The following is a 20,638-nucleotide window of genomic DNA, read 5'->3' as shown; positions in this document are numbered from 1 at the left end:
CTTTTTAATGGGCTACTTTAATGTTTTGAAGTGCTAAGTGTCTTCTTTAAAACAAGCCCTATAGGTCTATATTCCAAAGCATTCTTGAATTACAACCATTTAAGTTTATGAAAGTTAAATATACAGTTAAAGGTGCACTGTTTCAAATTTAGTGAGTTGAAAACTTTCTTTTTGCCCTTACGTTATAAAACACGACATCTAGCTATGACCTTTACCTCCCTCATTTCCAGTAAACTGGTTCTCCTCATTACGCAACAAGAAGAACGGCAGATATGTCATTCACTGCCATCCAAAAATCAATATTGTAGCTAAATTCAAATTATGGGGAAGACCTTTACTCACATCAGAGTACACACACGCTCAAAAACATGTTTTTCATGGTGGAATGCACCACGTGACTGACACTGAATTGCAGAATTTGGAGTGTCTTGCATTCAGTGTTTCAGCATATACTCACTGCATTCAAATCAACCACTTAGTACCAAGTCGTAATATTTAGTACTAACAATGATAACTGGATCACTATGGATTATGACCATGTCTGGGATATGCATAGTCATTCAGAGCTCTGGTATGTAAACTATAAATTATATATAATTATATTCAAATTTTAATGTTATACATTGGATATGACAGGTTTGTAACAAGTACTTTCATTGTTATTTCAGTCAGGCTGAAGCAATATTTTGTCCTTTTTCCTGCATTGTGTACCATCTTATTTACTTATTGTATCCACCTTATTTTTTAAAGGACAACTCCGGTGAAAAATGAACGTAGGGGTAATTAACAGATGGTTACCGAGTAGATTGTTCTCTGGGATGTGCTTTCTTGAAAATCGAATGTAAAGAGTTTTATCTAAAAACTAATTAGCTTTTAATGCATGTCTATGGGGCACATGGTAAGTAAAATTAAATCGCTAGTTAATACCACTAACAAGGCTCAAAATAGCCTCACACTGACATGAGGGTCCCTACATGCAAACCAAAGGATTGAGAACTTTGTAAGTGTACAAACAGTGTAATAAGAAGATACTTTATAAAAGACAGAACATTACATGTACACAAAAAGGAGCCATCTTGGAAAACAGTCTCGACGAGTCGAGCCACGAACGCTGTGCTAAGTGATGAACTGTGACTTGGAATCTCATATGGTCCGTTATTTCCGGAAGAAATCACTGAACGCAGCAGAGAAAATAAATAAATAAAAATAAAAATATCCAAGTAATTAGATTTCACAAACTTAATTCCTATCGACCAGCTCACTTAGCACAGCGTTTGTGGCTCAACTCATCGAGACTGTTTTCCAAGATGGCTGCTGTCTGTATAGAGGGAATGCATGTGACGTCACCGTCAGCCGGAGCGACTGTGATTACGCCCTACGGAGTGGCAAAAAGACTGAGAGGCAGCACTGGTTTACAGCATAAATGCAGCAAAAACACACAAAACCAGGCCCGGCACCAGAGCAGGGGGAGGCTTGTCCACGGACCCCATGGACATTGCTGTTCCAGACTTGATAATAACATGCACTTTTCTCACTCAAACCATTGCCAACTGCTGCTGCTTCTACTTTTAGAGGGAAACGCTGCCCATAACTGCTTGTCTAGGATCTGTGATCCTCTGTAAGTATTCGTAATAATAGCATATTATTACCGAAAGGGAGCTAGCAAATGATCCAGTGTGTATCTGTATTTGCTCTCGTCAAATGATTACATTTCCAACGTGTTTTCGCTTTGGTGAGTAATGTAGCCAATCACAGACATGTTTGTAGATTTCTACAACGCATTTGGCCAATCAACGGTGTTGAATTTGGAATCCACTCACCGCTCGAGTGTTTGTCCAAGTGCTAAATTCAGTTAACACGCATGTCTCTAACTGCAGACATTGTGAAAATAAGATGAATTGTATTCCAGCTTCACTGATTAATATAACTTTGTGAGATTGCATTTATTGAATGAGTGACAGCTTTTAGTGATTATAAAGTACATTATTACCACAAACACGCTTCAATACAGTCACTGACCAATCGCATATAACGTTACATGCGGTATTCACTCAAAAATGTGTTATAAATCAGTCGAAATTAGGCTCATAAAAATGTAAGGAAAACACGATTCCTGGCTGCATGTCATTATTCATGGTTCTCTGAATCTTTGGTAAGTTGTAAGAAGCACTATCAAGCCCAACCTTTAGTTAAAACTGATAATCGCTTGCTCAACTCACATTTTCCTCGGATAACTCCAGTCATGCAGCAGCTGTTCTGCCACTCAGCTCCAGCTGAGGGGGCGTTCCGGTGGGAAAGTGACGTCGATGCATTTGCTCTATACACGTAATGGATTGTCTTTATAAAGTATCTTCTTATTAAACTGTTTGTACACATACAAAGTTCTCAATCCTTCGGTTTGCATGTAGGGACCCTCCTTATGCTACCGTGATAGTGTGAGGCTATTTTGAGCCTTGTTAGGTGTATTAACTAGCGATTTTATTTGCCCCATAGACAAGCGTTAAAAGCTAATCTGTTTTTAGAGCTAAAACTCTTTACATTCGATTTTTTATGAAAACGCATCCCAGAGAACGATCTACTCAGTAACCATGTGTTATTACCCCTAGATTCATTTTTCACCGGAGTTGTCCTAACTATGAGAGTGGGCATGGCCATGTGGTGTGGCAAGCAGCGGGGCGAGGGACCGCGAGAGCGGGCCGGTGACGAGTGGTAATGAGTATCAGCTGCGTGACACACCGGTCTCGTCTTCCGCTGCCTTCGCTCCTCCTTTTATGCTCCCGTCCCTTGGCCGCGAGACGAGGACGCGGTCCCTCGCCCCGCTGCTTCCCACACCACAGGCCATTTTAACTTGAATGTACAAGGCTTCTCATATCAGTCGTTTAAAACCATTATAATTTTAGTTACAGCAGTTCAACTGAGGAACATGGAGAACTTTATTATTGCTGTTTCACAGTTAGAAGATTTAAACCCAAGAAGTCCACTGGCTTTAGTGACGAGTCTACGCCAGATTGCAGACCAAACTGACAACATCACATACGACTTCCTGAGATCATCTGACAACAAAGATGAAATTCACCACAAAAATAACAGCTTTACAGAGCTGCTCAATATAAGCCACAATCTCTACAATTTCTTCCATCAAGCTATTCATCATTTCATAACAGATGATCATGAAGAGGCGGGAGTTGTTCTGACTCCTGATGGCACGACGATTGCCCTTGCACCCCTTCTTTTAGGTCTTGAATTTGGGCTACGAGCGAATGGAGATAGCAACCAGTCTCATGGTTTCTACCTACTCCCACTGGCCAAGAACTTGGGCCTGTCATTCCTTCAGTTTCGGAAGGCAACTCCACCTAAGCAACTTGGGCCGGATGGTTGTTGGGACAATGTATCTTATCCCATGGTTTTTACTCTTTCAGGCGTGCCATCCTTGGCCACTGATGCTGTGGTCCATGGTGGAATGGATGGAGCCATACTTGGAAAGCACCTTTCTGTTGTTAACTGCTCTGAAATAAATGTAAGCACACTGCTTAGGAGCTACTACTCAAGCACTACAGAAGAGTTGGATCATGTCTTGGATACTTCTCTGAGAGGTCGCTATCGCAGACAAAATTTTAAAAAGATCACGAATTCATCACTGCTTCAAGAGAAGGTAGCATATGCACTAGATAGTCATCCACAAAAAGTGGACATTGAGATGGACAGTCTTATAGAAAAGGGAATTAAAGAGTTTGTGCTACGTTACATGGGTAAGTGAAGGTACTTCCAGTTGACCAAATAAACTTGCCTGTTTAAACACTGGTGCCATGCTAACAAAAGTGTCACCCTCCAGAGTGTCCTGCCATCATTCCTAGATGTATATGGGGAGCAGAGCCGCCCCAGGTTCCTCTCGCCCCTCTGTCTCCACCTCTGCCATATCTGTATATTCACCACACACATATTCCCAGCAAACCCTGCCTAAACCTTCAGACGTGTTCCAAAAATATGAGAGACATGCAACATTTCCACCAGAAGGGACGGGGTTGGTACGACTTGGGCTACAGGTACCATTTGCTTTAGCATGATTTTGTCAAAAAATGTATGCTTATTCTCTATTCAGAAACCTATGTACTGCCACGAAAGGTGTTGAAAGTTTGGGCAGTTTGAAAGATTACAAAAACGGCTCTTGGTGACAAACAATCCCAGAATGCATTGCATGAAGAAACGTCTTTTAAGAACGTTTACAAACCTAAAAAAACATTTAGATATTTAAAAAATCAGAGTATGTAAATAAATCAATAATATATTATCAATTGGTGGCTCTTACAGTGGCATACTATATTTAAAATAGTAGGCAGGAAACAGGATAAATAATGTATAATATGCAGTTCTGAAATTGCATACTTTTTGAGTAAAAAGTGTAGACAGTCGAAAAGAATCGTACCAGTGATTTTTTTTTCCCACACAAGCATCATCTTGGATTGTGGAAAACTACCATGCATGTGTGGAGAAGAAATCATGGATAAGGATTGAAGTGATGCGCACGGATGTTATTTTAAGGGGTCATATAATGCCATTTTTGCAATCAAAGTTAATTTGATTCTTTAGTGTCTAAATTAAAAGTTTGTAATACACTTAAATAAAAAATTATCCTTAATATTGTAATAAAACACTAATTTTATCTGGTCAAAATCAGCTATGTTTTCAGCAAGCCATATCAGTGCATGTGACTTTAAATGATAATGAGCTTTGCTCACCCCGCCCCTCTGTTCTGTGGGGCGTTTTGATACACACACACGTGGAGAGTTGACTTTGACAACAGTTGGGGTATATTTTAGAGAAAGAGTGGCAACGGGGTAGCCTGACAAGCCAGACCCACATCAAGATGTTTGGTCTGGAAACTCACCACAGACAGGGCTCAATCCGAGGGGCGGGATAAACGGTTGTCTTTCAAACTCCCTCTGCACGCGATAGGATAGCGCTACAACCAACCAGAGCAACGAAGGTGAAGCGGAGCTTGTTGATAGATTAAACATTCGCCGTATCCGGTCAGCAAAACTCCGAACACATCTTCCCTTTTTAAAAATGACTTCAGTGCCGTTCTTTGTTCTTTTCTCAGAGAAAAGCTTAACTCCAAGTCTTCCAGAATCGCGGTCAAAGCTGATTCGAAAGACTGCCGCCGTTCGCCAGTTTCTGTGTTTACTAGAAGCGCGCAAACGCAACTCGGCCGTCGTCATTATGGCCCCGCCCACCGACTCTATACACGATGTGATTGGTCCGGCAAGAGTTAGGGAATACAGCTCAGAAGGGTATTGAGAGTTGCTAGACGACACTTGCGGGCAGATTAAATGCCGCTAGGGTGCGTCTAGATTTCTAGGCTAGCAACGGGGTCTCTGAAGACACATCGTATCAATTTGAACCAGGAACAAGATGATGGCCCAGCGAGCTGGACATTTCTGAATGGTTGGTTAACGTAATGTCACTTTGATCTATCTTTGCACTGGCAGGGTAACTTTAGCATAGTGAGATGCGTAACGTTATCTATGCAGTGTTTGGCATAACTATCCGTGCTGAAGCACTACATAAAATCACCACAGGAATGTTTCAAAAAACACCGTTATAAACCATCTACAAAAGTAAGTGTTACCACGTTAACTTTATCACCAGCGTATACAGTTTGTAATAACACAATAACCATAACGCGTTGTTCATTATAAACGTGGGATTCTGAATTATATTGAGAACGTCATACACAGAAAGCATGCCGTAATTTAACTTACCCTGTAAACTTTAGCCGCATTCATTGTAAAGTGTGCAAGCGTTTCAAACGTTACACTCAATTCTTCTGGAGGTGCAGCAGGAACAAAAATCGTTGGTACCGATCTTTTTTTCAGGAGCAGCTTCTTAGCAAAACTTGTTTTATACTGACCCTCGTTTATAAAGCAGTCTCATAAGAAATTATTTGTGCAGCGCAAACATGAAAACATTGACATTGATCGGGGGGTAATATTCCCTTGGAAAACAAAACTCAGCCACTGCGTCTTCAGCGGTTTGGATTTAGGAATATCAGACTGACTGCTGTGTTCGTTATTACACCCAAGAACAGGACACCACAATTGCTTAGACGCCATTCTGCTCCAATGGCCCTACATGCAAATCAAAGCATTGAGAACTTTGTAAGTGTACAAATAATTTAATAAGAAGATACTTTATTCACACAATACATTACCCATTCACGGACAGGCGACATCTTGGAAAACAGTCTTGACGAGTCGATCCACGAAAGCTGTGCTAAGTGAGCTGGTCGGAATTAAAGGGGTACTTCAGCGCTGGGAAGATGAATCTGTATTTAAACTGGGTCATCAATGTAGTAGAAATGTGAAATTATTTTTGTATTTGGTGCGTTCTAGACTGAGAAAAGACAGAAAATGTATTTTTGTCTCATGGGGATGAAAGACTACAATTCCCAGAATGCTTCGCTGCCCTGTGAGGCCATTCCCAAAGCCACCTGTACTGTGGCTGAGTTGAAGACACTACAATTAAAACCTGAACGTGTCTGTTAAATATAATGAGTGAGTCACCGCGCGAGTATCACAGCACTGAGCACTAACTGCAGGAGTGAGAGAAATGAGCTTGTGATGAGAGCTGAGGTAATCGCGATTACACTCGCGGCATACATTCACAACGCAAGTTCAGTCTGGCGCTTTTCAGTTCATGCCTTTGCAAGCTTAACTTTCATAGAAATTAATTTGAGAAGTTAAAACACTTACATTGCTTACCACAGCTCCGTTTAAATGAGTGCCTGTTTAGTAGCTGCCACCAGAGCTCTCCCTGCCAGCTGAGTGTGATCTCCATCCCCCATTCGCAAGTTCAAAACATGCGGAAATGGCTCCCTCTGCTGGCTGTAGTCTTTAGCCTTTGGGCAAACATTCCTCCTATGATGCAAATATCGTCAATTTGCATCATAGGAGGAATTTTTCCAGAAATAAAATGCATAAATCTCTTGTCTCAGGGGGATATGAGGGGGGGAAGCACAATCATTTGAATATACTCCAGGGTTTCTACTGATACAAAGCCATATGCTAATCGCTGAAGTAACCCTTTAAGTTTGTGAAATCTAATTTTTATTTATTCATTTTCTCTGCCACATTCAGTGCTTTCTTCCAGAAACAAAGGACCATATGAGATTCCAAGTCACAGTTCATCACTTAGCACAGCGCTCGTGGCTCGACTCGTCGAGACGGCGCCTGTCCATGAATGCATAATGTACTGTGTGAATAAAGTATCTTCTTATTAAACTATTTGTACACTTACAAAGTTCTCAATCCTTCGGTTTGTGTGTACTATCTACTAGCATCTACTCTGTAACCATCTGTTAATTACCCCTAGGTTAATTTCTCACTGGAGTTGTCCTTTAAGGCTTTTCAACTGTCCCTGTGTTCCAAATGTATGCGGTTTACACAACTATTTTTGAATAAGTAATTACTTTGCGACAATTAAAAAAGAGGTTAATTTTCATGTATACGTGCTGTTTGAGCTTCTACAAGAACCAATTAGGTTCATTCTCGTGATATGCAGCGAGTTTGAGCTTCCGCAAGAGCCAATGAGGTTCATTCTCGTGTTACTCAGCGAGTTTGAGCTTCCGCAAGAGGGTTGTTCTCACGTGTCAAGCAGGTTTCTGTTGAGCTTCTGTTCATGTTCACTGATTAGTATCAGTGTTTATATGTAAATAAAAGCCTAAATTAAATCTGTTTATCATATAATCGGAACCGCTACATTTATATGGATACGTTTTACAGTCTCTTTATGGCCTTTTTGAAGCATTAAAGTGGTGCGTAGCTGTCTATGGAGAGACAGAAAACTCTCAGATTTAATCAGAAAGATATTAATTTGATTCATTAGTAATTCATTAGAATTTATGTAAAATATCACGTGTATTATGTGTATCTGGCTGTCTCTCCAAGCTTTGTGGTCGGGTCTGATGGCTACATCTATGAAGGTCGAGGTTGGATGTGGGCAGGGGCTCATACTAAAGGACGCAATTCTGTTGGGTATGGTGTTGCTTTCATTGGGAGCTACAGCACTCAGTTACCCTTCCATTATGACATGGAACTTGTGCGCCATCATCTGGTCAAATGTGGAGTCAGCAATGGATTCCTGCAAGAGAATTTCACCATTCTGGGACATAGACAAGTAGTAGCCACCCACTGCCCAGGAGATTCCCTGTATTCTGAGATAACTACCTGGGAACACTATAAAGTATGTAGTATTCTCTACACAAATGTTTAATTAATTTCAACAAGTAGTTTAATGTTGGAAATCTTTGTCATGCATGTTGGCTAACACATATGTGCCTGTGCCATATGCTTTCACAGGATATGGATCCTTTTAAGTAACAGTGCGGACATCTGCTGTCGCTGACATGACATGACTTGGAGTCCAAGCACAGTAATTTTAAAGTTAAAAGGATGACACTGAAATGTAAGGTTATCTGCATGAAACACAACATTAACATTAGTTTGTACTTTGGTTGGGAGTCTTGTTATTCAAACCCTTAAAATTCTATGTAAGTGATAATGACGTGTGCAAAAATAAAGAGCGTGAACTGTAATGTTACATGTTGAATTTTGTACGTGGCAGTTTAAATAAAAGGAAAGGTTGAAAAGATTACTTCTAGTCCTTACCACGACAGGAAGTGGTTTTCATAGCAGGCCCCAGAGTGAGACAGGAAGTGCTGCTGTTGTGACAGGAAATGTAACCGTCACTGAACAAAACAAGCAGGTATTTGGTTTAAACTGCCAACTTTGTTCATAGTTAATCAATAAAATCTAATCTTGATTGTTACGCTAGGATATTTTTTCACAGTCACAACCATTCCATTTAAAAATTAAACACTATGTATAGGCCTACAATAAGAACAAAACAAGATCAAATGACAGATTATGCTTTCTTAGATTTTCCTAAATAACTAAATAGAAAAAAACATTTCAGAAATGTTTCACTTGTTGGATCAACCTGAGAAATCTCCTCTCTCAGTCTTTTGTCAACCTGTGAACCTAACCTGATTTCCCCACCCACAAACTGACTGGCTTCCTGAACGCTGGACAAGTACGCACTGAAAAAAAGGCTTATACCTACAAGAGCTGGGGACCACAAAGGACTGCATAATTTGAAACAACGAGCACCAATTTAATGAACAAAGCCAAACATTCATATATGAAGCATATACTGTGAGTGTAAGAGTCAACCCTTAAACTAGACTTCGGTGAACAGACAAAATTTTGAAACTGATGATGCGCAAAACAATCTGAGGAAGTAGCCAATAGGTGAAGTGAGTGGATGATGAGATCCAGAGCACTTCGACTTGAGGAAGATACAAAACGCCTAAAAACATCTAAAACTGGGAAGTGCTGAGGACACCGTACACTTTGAGGTACTACAAGAAAATACATTCCGTACAGAACATACAAGTTAACAAAACTGGGTCACAGAGAAGAAATCTAAATGGGTACGAACAAAGAACCGAGTGCTGAGCAGTCAGCATCACAGATTGAGGAAGACATGGAACTGTCTTCTGAACAAAACAGTCCGGTTGATCAAGACCCAAAGCAACCAGAGGATGGCAAGCTACTCAACACGTACAAGTGGCACACGGGGGCCAAGACTGAGTCGCTTCCACAGGGGGCTATCGAGAGGCTGGAGAAAGGGGCTTCAAACAAATGGAATAAAATGCAGAGCTGGCGCAAAGCTCTGAGTGAAGACGCGGGGGAAAAGTACTCGACTGCAGCTCGAGGTGCCGAAAGCCCCTCCAAACCAGAGAAGCCGGCAACTTCAAGGAAAAACCCTTTCCGCAGAGCTCTTTCAGAGCCACCGGGCTCCATTCTATCTTCGGTCCTGTCCTCCTCTTCGGCATCTGGGTCCTCCAGCGCACAGGCATCAGGGACCACTCTTCAGGACACAACACAGAGGGGTAAATTAAGAAAGTACCTGCAAACGGTCTCTCAGAAGTTCAAGAGACCACGTCTAGCGAGTAATCTCATTGCAGAACATGGTAAGAGCTTTATATTCAATGCTAAATGTTCTAGAATCGTAAGCTTAAATCAGGCTAAAACTATTAAATGATATGAAGGCTTTTGTAGAGTTCTTAGAAAGACAGCTACTGTTAGACACTGTAAACTCAAGTTCTAACCTGGTAAAAGGATTGTACATGCAGATGCCACTAAATGGCGCTAAAGAACGACGGTACAACAACAGGATGTGCAAGATGGAGATGGAATAGACTAAAAAATAGACTATACAGAAGCGCTTCACGAGAAATTGTTTTTCAAAGGGTAATTGGACATTAATAGGATTACGTATGATGGCTATCATTATTCTAACTAGATAAGCCCTTATGATGTTGGAACTGGATTATAATTTCATTGTAGCATGTTTTGTCTTTGAAACTTCTAGGCCATTTTAATTGCAATGTTTCATGGTAACACTTTTACATTTCATGAAAAGAAAAAGAAAGGTCTGAGAATGTGGCCCAAGAGACTGTTCGGCTCTCCTGGGCCCCCCCACAAGACGTCCCCGTTTGGGATATTAGCAACTGTTCTCTTCAAGATGGACAAATCCTTATCCCACGTGAGGAAGAGGTAATGGACAACACATCATTAGACATTATGCTTGGCAGATTAGGATATTGGATGTATGCCCTTAGACTGACTTTGATGTGTCAATCGTTTGTTTGGAAGTTCTCGGTGAACTTGGTGCCAATATATCATTATCTTTTGAATTTATTTCAGCCTTTGATGAGGGTACGGAACCGGGCCAGCAGTTGTCTCTCCAGCCTCAGTCTCCATAACATCAGTGGAAGTAAAACGGGTTAGTATCAAAGAGTTACAAACTTAAGAATGTCTGAATGTCATTGCATTAGATACAAATCTAACCAAGTAACATCTACAAAAAAAAAATACTATCAACCTTTTCTCAGAACCTTTCTTCTCTGATCCAATTTTAATTTTAACCAACTGGTCTCAAAGTCATTTTAGAGGATGTATAAAGTTCCCCTCACGTTCACACAGGTGTCCTAAAAGGTCCTTGTCGTCTTAATTTAGAATAATATTTATTTATAATTTCAATATAACATGTATATCTTTCATATAAAAAACTACATTTTATGAAATGTTTTGTATGAAGTGTGCAGTATGCAGTATTATATTATTAAAAAAGCAAAACATTTGTATAACTTTATCTACTGTATGTGAAGATCATTGTTGGGATTGAAGTACTGAAATAGCCTAAAGTTCTCTGCGTCCTGACCATTTAAACGCTGGAGATGACTTCAAGAGATGAGAGGTATCATCTGTCTCTATCAAGCCAACGGCTGCCCGTCAGCCACTATAGTAAAGCTAGATAACATATTCACAGAGGAAATGGTTGACGTGGTTATGTGTGCGTGTGCTTGTAAAATTGCTTCCTTTGAGTTACTGAAGATAGCATCACAACTGGGTGTTCCATACCAGAGGATGACTGAGACTGATGGGGTGTGCTATCTAGCACTCAACATAAGCATGCACGACCCTCATATTAAATGTAAAAAAAACAAAAACAAATAAATAACATTTATGAGTCTTATGTTCTGAAAGGAAAACGAATTCTAAGCTACTCCAAAGCATGGGTTTCAGGCGTTGGATTGTATGTGGAGGGGCACTAGGTAAGAAAAAAATATTTTAACTTCGCCTTCTTAAATTAATAAATCAAATTATTTTGCCAGAGAGTATAATGCACGTAAAATACAACCTGTATTGACAAAAATGTAAGGAGCCGGCAGAATACCAATTGAGTTTTAATTGGTTTTAATTTCCAGTTAATTCAGTTGTTTAGCAAAGGACAAAGATATATTATGAGTACTGCTTTCAAATACAATACTTTATTAAACTTAATGTCTTAAGCTGTTACTCTAGACATGAAGAGAGTAGGCGACATTGCCCATTAAGAAACAGAGGCTGACCTTCAGTAAAGACCTTCTAGGATTTAATATATAATCTTGATTTGTATTTAGCGGGAAGAAAAAAAAAGCCTCCGGTGGTGGACTTTTTTTTTGCTTCCATAAATATCTAAAGGTATTTAAAGGGTCTATACAGGGTATACTGTAAGATATCTATCTTCTAAAATGTGATACCATTTAGCAGTATAAATCAAATCTGGTTCTGTTGAAGTATTATATTCTATGGCTTTAGAGACATCATTTGACCTAAAGAGTCGTAAAAAGAATTTTAACCATTCACATTGTGTGTTTAACATAATTCAATACCGACTGTATGCGGGAAATACGCTAAGAGGTTTTGTGCTTTTAATAACAGGTTACATTTCACAATTGGTCGTGGCAGACTTGCCATAAGACTCCCATAAATGTATAGATTACCATAAACTTGCTTCATTTCTGTTGGGATTGGTTGCTAATTTAGTTAAATTTGTCGTATTTTTAAGGTTGCATTTCTTCATTCTTCGTAAGTTATATACTTTACGTTGCTTTGAAAATGCAGATTGTGTAAACTGTCAGACTTCCTCACAAAATGTTAATAGGCTAGATTATTTTCACAGCTGCTGCTTTTGTAATTGTGATTTATTTAAGGACCCCAAATCAGAGCCCCAGAATCATGTATGCCCAAAAATTGGGACCACATTGTCTGCATGATACAGCTTGTCTGGTCTCCAGCTTTCATAACGGCACATGGATGGTCAAGTAAAAGCTCATTTTTGACATAAAAAATGAAATAAGCCCTAGATTTCCGTTCTGTTCTGGATTAACAGAATTCAACTAACACAGTTACATTTTCTGTTAAACTGGAAATTATTGATCTGATGCAAATAAGAAGGAAGGAAATGATATGCTTCCTGTCATGGTTTCAGAATATGCGATTGCACTGAGATTATCTGTTTTTCTGCAGAATTTTATCCCACTTGACTGAAAGAAAAATAAAAAATACATGCACACACAAACATGTTTGTTTTAGCTTAAATGATCACAATTTGTATTATGGAACAAGTTTCAAAAGAAAAAGCTTCATCTTGAGTGCTCATACTACAGACAAAAGAGGAATACTGTGGCATTAAAGTGATGATCTAAAAAAAAGTGTTCTCTTTCTCTCTTTAGAGCTAAACCCAGATCCTGTGGTTCCCCAAAGTACCAAAATAAAAGGGCAAGATGGTGGCGTCAAAGTGAGTATAGATCTGTATGTCTAAGAAATCTGTACCATCTAAAAAAATGTCTAAACTAAATGCATGGATGCATAAATATTTTAATATTTTTCATGATGCTCCTTTTCTTTCATTCTCATGCTAGAACTTAATCAAGCGCCGCTTACAGGGTGATGATAAACGGAAAAGCACCACACAGCTAAATACTGCAGGACTAAGTGGTGCTGGAAGGTGAAGAATCATTTAAATAATACAGAAAAAATATATTTTACCACAATTCACTCTATAGTAATGTCTCTGATGGTTTGATTTGAGACATTTACATGTCTTTCACATTTTCTATCAAGGTGCGGTTCCAGAGAATCTTTATCCATTCCAGTCAGTGCTGCAAAAAGCCTAGATCTGAGTGCAGACCAGACCACAGTCATCAGGCCAGTCCACAGCTCTATTCTAGGGGAGAAGTACTGTTTTCAGGTAGGCCTTGCTTTTGTATTTTTATTCTCAAAGTCTTATAGTGACCGTAATGTGTTAATATGTTCCAGGAGTTATGAATATGATCTTGGGCGTCGCTACCTTTTGATTGTAATATGCGCGTCATTTGCTCCCATTCATAAAAAAATCCTCCTTGGTCGTCATGAAGACACTCGACAAAACAACTTCCCTCAGGGCTTTTACTTCAAAAGTGTGCAGATGTGGAGAAATATTGATAGATTCTCACACGTTTGAGTCAAATTTCTATACAGAGAAGTATTATTTATTCAATCTTTATCCAAAATCCGCGGATGTGTGATTATGAGCGCAGTAGGCTGTGATATGCTGTGTTTTCAATTCATTCTGGCAGCCGGAGGGCGCTGGAAAGCTGTACTACTGAAAATTCACCCCATGGGGAACACATGAAGAACAGACACACCATGTGACATTCAGGAAGTATCTGACATATGGACATATCCACACAGCTCCCTGGGATCGTCAGATCGCTATTTTATGCAGATAAACACGTTTTAAGACAATAAACACACAATCGCGGCAATATATGGTTGGTCTGTGTTCTTTATGCCATGTTGGGTGGTTTCATAATAGATGATATTTATAATGCAATGCTATTCCACATAGCTTTTAGCATTGTATATTTTCTGTCAGATTTTTTGACCCGAAGCTATATGAGATCACATATTGTTATATAAAACACTCTACATATAAAATATAAAGTGATATGAAGCAAGTTTTGAATAAAACATGATTTTAATCGTATAAATTGTTGTTTTGCTGGTGTGCTAAGCTAACATGCTAGCTTGCCCTAGATGCACCTGCCACTGAGTAAATACTTTATTTTTATGAACATTTTCTAAATGTAAAACTACTGAAATGCTTATTTGGACGAAATGCATTCAATAGAGTCTCAGTGAGGGTAAAGTGAGAGGTTTGATTTAGAAATGAGGTTTGAATAGAACAGTTTGAATAGAAAATCGTTAGTAATTATAATGCAGACAAAAGAATAATAATTGGAGCCATAACCAGTCCGCAGAAGTGTGAATGCCGGGGAGACAAACTGAATGGGGCAGTTTGCACCTCTAAACAATAGAGGCAATACAGCGACTGAAAGCTGAGAAGATGTGGCAATAAACATCAGTTGATATTTCAGCGATATCTCAAAATAAAATCACATGAAACGATCTTGTAAAACGTTTAATAAAATGCAGAGTTTTAGACTGATCATCTTCAGATCTGAAATATAACATGGTCAGACTTGTGGCTTTAGCTGTAGTGCATTTCTAGATTTCTCCAAGGCCCACTTCAATTTTATTTTCATAAAGATATATCATACAAATAAATTTCTAATAACTTTACAAAACTTTGAAGCTTATTATAGCTTTTTTTTATTATAAAAAATATTATCATTTTGACTTTACAGTAAACTGCCAGGTGTCTGCTTTCAAATGAGACCATAATTATGCTTTTAGTGCAAAGGATTCACAAACTGTATTTGTTTTAGTCTGAGTATACATTTCTTAGGATTTTTTCAAAATTTAGAAATCAGCTTAACAGGTTAACCATGTTTTAGTTTTCTCGATCTTTATGTCAATACAGAATCCAAACCAATTACCTCTATTCTGGGTATTTCCTTGTCCAACTTTCAAAAGGTCATAAGCTCAGAGAATAACCACTGCTTTGGCTGCAGTTCAGCTGCAGAAAGAGACCGCTGGATTGAAGACTTGCGTCGTGCTGCCCATCCAAATAAGGTACAACATATTATTCACCTTAAACATCCATAAAAATGTGTCATTCTAACAGTATTTGTAAGAAATAATGATAATGGTCTTATAATGTCTTGTTCTTTCAGGACAACTGTGAACGTACTGAGAACTCCCTGAGCCTTTGGGTAAATGAAGCAAAAGATCTTCCCCCAAAGAAGCGATATTATTGTGAGGTCCACCTTGATGGTACACTGTATGCACGTACCAGTAGCCGGGCCGTGGGGAAGTCCGTCCTACGCTCCAGTCAAGCAGTTGACGGAGGATCTGGTTCAGCTGGTGCAGGCCATGGTGGTGGTGGTGCTGCAGGAGGCTGCCAGCTATTCTGGGGTGAATTTTTTGAACTTGACAACTTGCCCCCTGTCACCCACATCACCCTGCACCTCTTTAAAGAAGACGACTCCAAGAAGAAGCGCCATTCCAAGGATGACTCTATCCTGCACCCTCTAGGAAGTGTGGCTCTTGCTCTAGCAGACATAAAAGGACGGGCCTTTCAAGAGAAGTGGTATCCCATTGTTCCCTACAAGCCCACAGGAACAAGCACAGCAAAGGACCAAATTGGACCGCAGGCTTCACTTCGAGTCAAGGCCAGATTTAAGAACCTGAAAATTCTGCCTATTGAGAGGTACAAGGAATTTGCAGAGTATGTCACACTGGATTATGTGGATATGTGCAGCAGTCTAGAACCTCTTCTCAATGTACGGGAGAAAGAAGAATTGGCAGGAGCACTTGTTCATGTGCTCCAAAGCATTGGGAAAGCTAAGGTGAGTTGCAACAGCAGCAATTGTGGAACAAGACAGATAAGCTTTTCAAATTTCTTAATGATTTTTGTTTGTGCAGGAGTTCTTGATTGATCTTGGTAGTGCTGAAGTTCAACGCTTGGGAGAAAATGAGGCTTTGATTTTTAGAGAGAATACGCTGGCCACAAAGGCTATTGATGAATATATGAAACTGGTGGGCCAGAAGTATCTCATAGACACACTTGGTAAGGAATATTCTATTGCATTATAAAACTCCATGTGTAATTGTATTACCTCTAATCACCTGTGTAACAACCTTCACCCATAGGCGACTTTATATCCAGACTGTATACTGGAGGAGAGAGCTGCGAGGTAGACCCGCAAAAATGCTCTGCCTCTGATCTACCAATCAACCAGCGATATCTAAAGGAGACATGTGGGGATGTTGTCAAGAGAATCACTGACATGCAAGAGTAAGAAAAAACTAACAAGCATGCTCTACAAAGTTTATCTGAAAGTGTGAACACGATAACAAGTAGAAAGTATTTTCTGTAGAGAACACATCTAATATACTGTGATTTACCACGACCACAATCTAAATGTGTCAGAAATCTTCCAATAGACAATAATTTTTTAATTGATCAATTCTTTCTTTTCTATGAACAGCTCATTCCCCGCAGAGCTGAATGATATTTTTTCCAGCTGGGTATCAAATTGTGAGGAACGAGGTCTTATGGACATTGGACAACGTCTCATATCAGCATCTCTGTTTCTACGATTCTTATGCCCAGCAATCCTCAGTCCATCACTCTTCGGCCTCATTCAACCCTATCCAGAGACAAACACCCTTCGCACTCTCACTTTGACAGCCAAGGTCATTCAAAATCTTGCAAACTTCACCTTGTAAGTCCCATCTCTAAAGCCAAATGTATTGCTTATTGCAAATGTATTACCATCTTACATCAGGTCTCGGATTATATATACAAAAGAAAATTACGATTTTGAAAGGTTTGTTTGTTATATGACCAGCAAGAACCATTTTATCTCAAAATCCACCAGGTTTGGCGAAAAGGAAGAGTACATGTTTTTTATGAATGAGTTTCTAGAACAACACTGGGAGCCCATGCGAGGATTCTTACAGAAAGTATCTGATCCAGACAGTGAAATGGCCATGGCTCGATTTGATGGCTATGTAGACCTGCCCCTTCGTCTAGCGGTCCTTCACAGTCTCCTAGTCGATATTATCTCTGTAATGAAACAGGTAACAAAACATCAAGTCTCATCAACTGTAAGTCTTTGCTGTAACTTTTGATCAGAAGACGTGACATGAAATTACTGACACCTCATTAAACAATGTGTTCATGCTCAAATTCTTCTCTTTTTTTGTAGGACCAAATAGACAACCTACAACCCCTGCCTTCAATTCTGAATCAGATCACAGAATTCCTTGACCATGATGTTCAACGGATCCCTGTTAGCAGGTATGGTTATTTTACAATGGGTGTCTCAATCAGCTCCACAGTATCAGGGCACTGGCCATTTGAGGAGCTGCCTCAATTGCAAAATCCTTCCAGTGAACTGAAACGTTTGTTTAGTACATTTCCTCCATAAATGTCAGTAAAATATCAGCTCTACTGTTATACATAAATTCCAGTAGTAATGTTGTACAATGATGTTTTCATGTCACCATTAGTGTCCAAATGTATAGAGTCAGGGTCCTTACTGTCCTTATCAGTGCCCAAATTTGTGTACTCTACTGATTCACTACCTAGGGAGCTGATTGAAACACAAAATTCCCCTAGGGCAGAGGTGTCTAAATCTGCTCCATCAGAGTTTAATTACCCTAAAACCAGCTAATCAAGGTCTTCAGATTCACCAAAAACTTCCAGGCAAGTGTTCCAGGAGCAGGATTGGACACCCCTGCCCAAAGACTTAATAGAAGATATATCAAGCTTTAAAATCAATGTTTGTTACATTTACTTAAACACCTCTCACATGTGTCTTCATTATTTCTGAAACAGCAGTCATGGAACACCAAAGCCTATATATTTACCTCCAAGAGATCTCTTCAAGTACAGTCCATTGCAAACCTCCATGCAGCAGCTCCCCGTAGACTCAAAATCCAACCAAGGCAAAGAACGTCAGCGGAAGCAGGTGCAGCGGGCTTTCAGTGTCCCTAACAGACCATCCCGGCACCAGCGGCAACTAGTAAAGCGACAGGCAAGCACTGAAGAGCTACCTATGCAGTGCCCGGACCAAGCTCCCGGTTTTGAAATTACATTACCCAACAATGTAAGTAAGATTGGTTAAGATTTACCAGACATTCTGTCAATGATTTGCTTACAAATATATATGCATATGTTATTAGATGTGTATTTTCTGTTTGTGTGTAGTCTACAAGAAAAGGCAGAGAAGCAAAAGCATTCTGGATCATACACAAGGATGGCAATGAGCCCCATCAAAAAACAGGACAACAGCAAGAGGACACAAGCACATTAGAGAGGGTGGGTTTACTCTAGAAGCAACTGGTTTGGACCATCAAGTGTATATGAACGCATGATAGTATTAATTTTCATGCCAGTCTCATGAAAAAGTCTTTGTGTAACCAGACTGGTCGAACATTTTTTTTAACCTCTACTTGTGTTTATCAGAAATGCGGAAATTGTGTAATAAAAAGCCACAGTGTTGACAAATTTGTGGTGTGCCACACCATGCGCAGGAGTTGGCTGAGCTGCGTTTAAACGTGGAGCAGGTGACAGAGCGTGAGCTGGAGATGGCCAAGCGGTTAGAAGACTTCATAGTTCTGAGTCAAGACCAGAATACACAGCTACAGGCAGAGGTCCAGGAACTTCGTAATCTGTTAGCCATCCGTGAGGAACAGCTGGCCAGTGCAACTTTCAGGTAATTTTGGCTTAAAAGAAGTCAAAATGTGTTCAATTGCAAATGCTGATAGGACAACTGAGATCATGCACTTGTTTGTGTAGACTGGGCGTCATAGAAGAGGAGAGGGAGGAAGACGAAAGAAAACTGAATGTAGCTGTGGCTGCAGTGGAACGCATGAATGTTTTGGTAAGTAATGCAGTTGTCTCCTCTGTCTAGTTTAACAAATGTACATCATTAATGTAGGATTGTACTGGTATTATGGCTAAGTAAACCCTTGCATTTGTTTGTCTGATAACAGGAGGAGCAGTTTGCTGGGTTGTTGAAAGATGTGCACCAACTCTATGCAGTTAATGCTGATGGCATAAGAAATACCTACATCGACACCTGATGACACATAGAAAGTACTGGTGTGGTGCGCTAAATAATGCCATTTTGCATTGCTAGTTGCTTTTTTCAGACTTCTTTTATTCATTGTTAATGCTGCACATACATAGCTACCTGAGCAACCTGTAACAATTAAACCAAATCTAACTATAACTGCAATAATGGATTCTATTATGTGCATTTATTATTTTTTTCCTGATCTTCTAGTTTCACATTAAGTACAGACATGCATAACACTTTTTTCCCACTTTTTTCAAATAAAATGTGAATTACGCAAACTAAACTGAATCATCATTGTTATTATTTTAACTGTAATTGATGTAAAAGTAACTGCAACTATAGGCCAACTCAAAGTATTGGGTACCCAAACATGTTTAAGTGGCAACTTTCTTGTTAAAGTGATATTCTGGGTTCTGCACAAGTTAAAATCCTTTATCAGTATCTGTAGTATAATGTTAACAATCAATGACACATCCCTCCATTAAGCAATACTTTTCATACTCATTAACACCTACTAACGCTGTGGTACACAAAGAAAGAGAAAAAAGGCTATAATTTTTTTTTTTTTAAATGGAAGAGAGGCTTTTGTGAGGAAATAGCTTATCATTTAATGAATCAACAGCCTTTTTCAGGATGTTTGTTCTTAAACATTTGTTTTGAATTTATCTATTTTTAGAGTTTAAACTGGAAAAAAATATGCAGTTCTATAAGACAATTCATGCCACGGAAAATTGTGCGATTTCTATGGTGTCCACAAACAGTGATTAACTGTCACACAAACTCTGAATGAAATTTCATGACGTAAAGGCTGTAATGTGTTATCAAGGCACAAGTGATGCAGGTTAGACATTATGCTTTCTTTCAATGGTAGAGCCACGTACCCACATATCCAACACGATCTCATAGTCCCAGTTATGAGACCATCTCTTTCTGGACTCCATAGCAGCTTTCTTTGGCCAAGGAGGATGTCTGACTGATTTTTATGTCATAAAATGTCATATGTCCCCACATTTCACAAAAACAAACGTGTGTGTGTGTGTGTGTGTGTGTGTGTGTGTGTGTGTGTGTGTGTGTGTGTGTGTGTGTGTGTGTGTGTGTGTGTGTGTGTGTGTGTGTGTGTGTGTGTGTATGTGTGTGTGTGTGAGTCTGTTTATGTGGTTTATGAGGACACAAATTTGTATAACTACATGGGTATTACACTGGTATTACACTATA

The 20,638-nt window shown here is 39.4% G+C and overlaps 2 protein-coding genes across 4 annotated transcripts; both read left to right on the top strand.

Annotated features, from left to right (window-relative positions):
- Positions 1–394: 394 nt before the first annotated feature.
- Positions 395–8,590, top strand: pglyrp2 (peptidoglycan recognition protein 2). Of its 2 annotated transcripts, none has more exons than XM_067459048.1 (5): positions 395–571; positions 2,901–3,749; positions 3,833–4,043; positions 7,944–8,238; positions 8,355–8,590. In XM_067459048.1, exons 1-5 carry the CDS (start codon positions 508–510, stop codon positions 8,373–8,375), a joined length of 1,440 nt encoding a protein of 479 aa, XP_067315149.1. In that variant the 5' UTR covers positions 395–507; the 3' UTR covers positions 8,376–8,590. The 2 variants fall into 2 exon arrangements, with proteins under 2 accessions (XP_067315149.1, XP_067315150.1); XM_067459049.1 differs by having other exon boundaries at positions 397–571; positions 3,420–3,749.
- A 202-nt stretch (positions 8,591–8,792) lies between these two features.
- Positions 8,793–19,706, top strand: rasal3 (RAS protein activator like 3). 2 transcript variants are annotated; one of them, XM_067459047.1, is made up of 18 exons: positions 8,793–10,030; positions 10,483–10,616; positions 10,767–10,845; positions 13,121–13,185; positions 13,310–13,395; positions 13,512–13,638; positions 15,306–15,404; positions 15,506–16,180; positions 16,257–16,401; positions 16,485–16,629; positions 16,823–17,059; positions 17,216–17,417; positions 17,546–17,637; positions 18,181–18,448; positions 18,550–18,660; positions 18,876–19,057; positions 19,141–19,225; positions 19,338–19,706. In XM_067459047.1, the coding sequence occupies exons 1-18, from the start codon at positions 9,484–9,486 to the stop codon at positions 19,425–19,427; spliced, it is 3,369 nt and encodes a 1,122-aa protein (XP_067315148.1). In that variant the 5' UTR covers positions 8,793–9,483; the 3' UTR covers positions 19,428–19,706. The 2 variants fall into 2 exon arrangements, with proteins under 2 accessions (XP_067315148.1, XP_067315147.1); XM_067459046.1 differs by having other exon boundaries at positions 18,178–18,448.
- Positions 19,707–20,638: the final 932 nt, after the last annotated feature.

Source organism: Pseudorasbora parva, chromosome 12 (assembly GCF_024679245.1).
Source record: "Pseudorasbora parva isolate DD20220531a chromosome 12, ASM2467924v1, whole genome shotgun sequence".
Taxonomy (NCBI): Eukaryota; Metazoa; Chordata; class Actinopteri; order Cypriniformes; family Gobionidae; genus Pseudorasbora; species Pseudorasbora parva.
This window is presented reverse-complemented; position numbering and strand designations above follow the sequence as displayed.

Coding starts and splice junctions, on each gene's coding strand:
- rasal3 (XM_067459046.1), top strand. CDS start 9,484: ATGGGTACGAACAAAGAACCGAGTGCTGAGCAGTCAGCATCACAGATT. Junction 13,186..13,309: donor GGCAAGATGGTGGCGTCAAA/GTGAGTATAGAT, acceptor TTCTCATGCTAG/AACTTAATCAAGCGCCGCTT. Junction 16,630..16,822: donor AGAATCACTGACATGCAAGA/GTAAGAAAAAAC, acceptor TTCTATGAACAG/CTCATTCCCCGCAGAGCTGA.
- pglyrp2 (XM_067459048.1), top strand. CDS start 508: ATGATAACTGGATCACTATGGATTATGACCATGTCTGGGATATGCATA. Junction 572..2,900: donor CATAGTCATTCAGAGCTCTG/GTATGTAAACTA, acceptor TTATAATTTTAG/TTACAGCAGTTCAACTGAGG. Junction 4,044..7,943: donor TGGTACGACTTGGGCTACAG/GTACCATTTGCT, acceptor TGTCTCTCCAAG/CTTTGTGGTCGGGTCTGATG.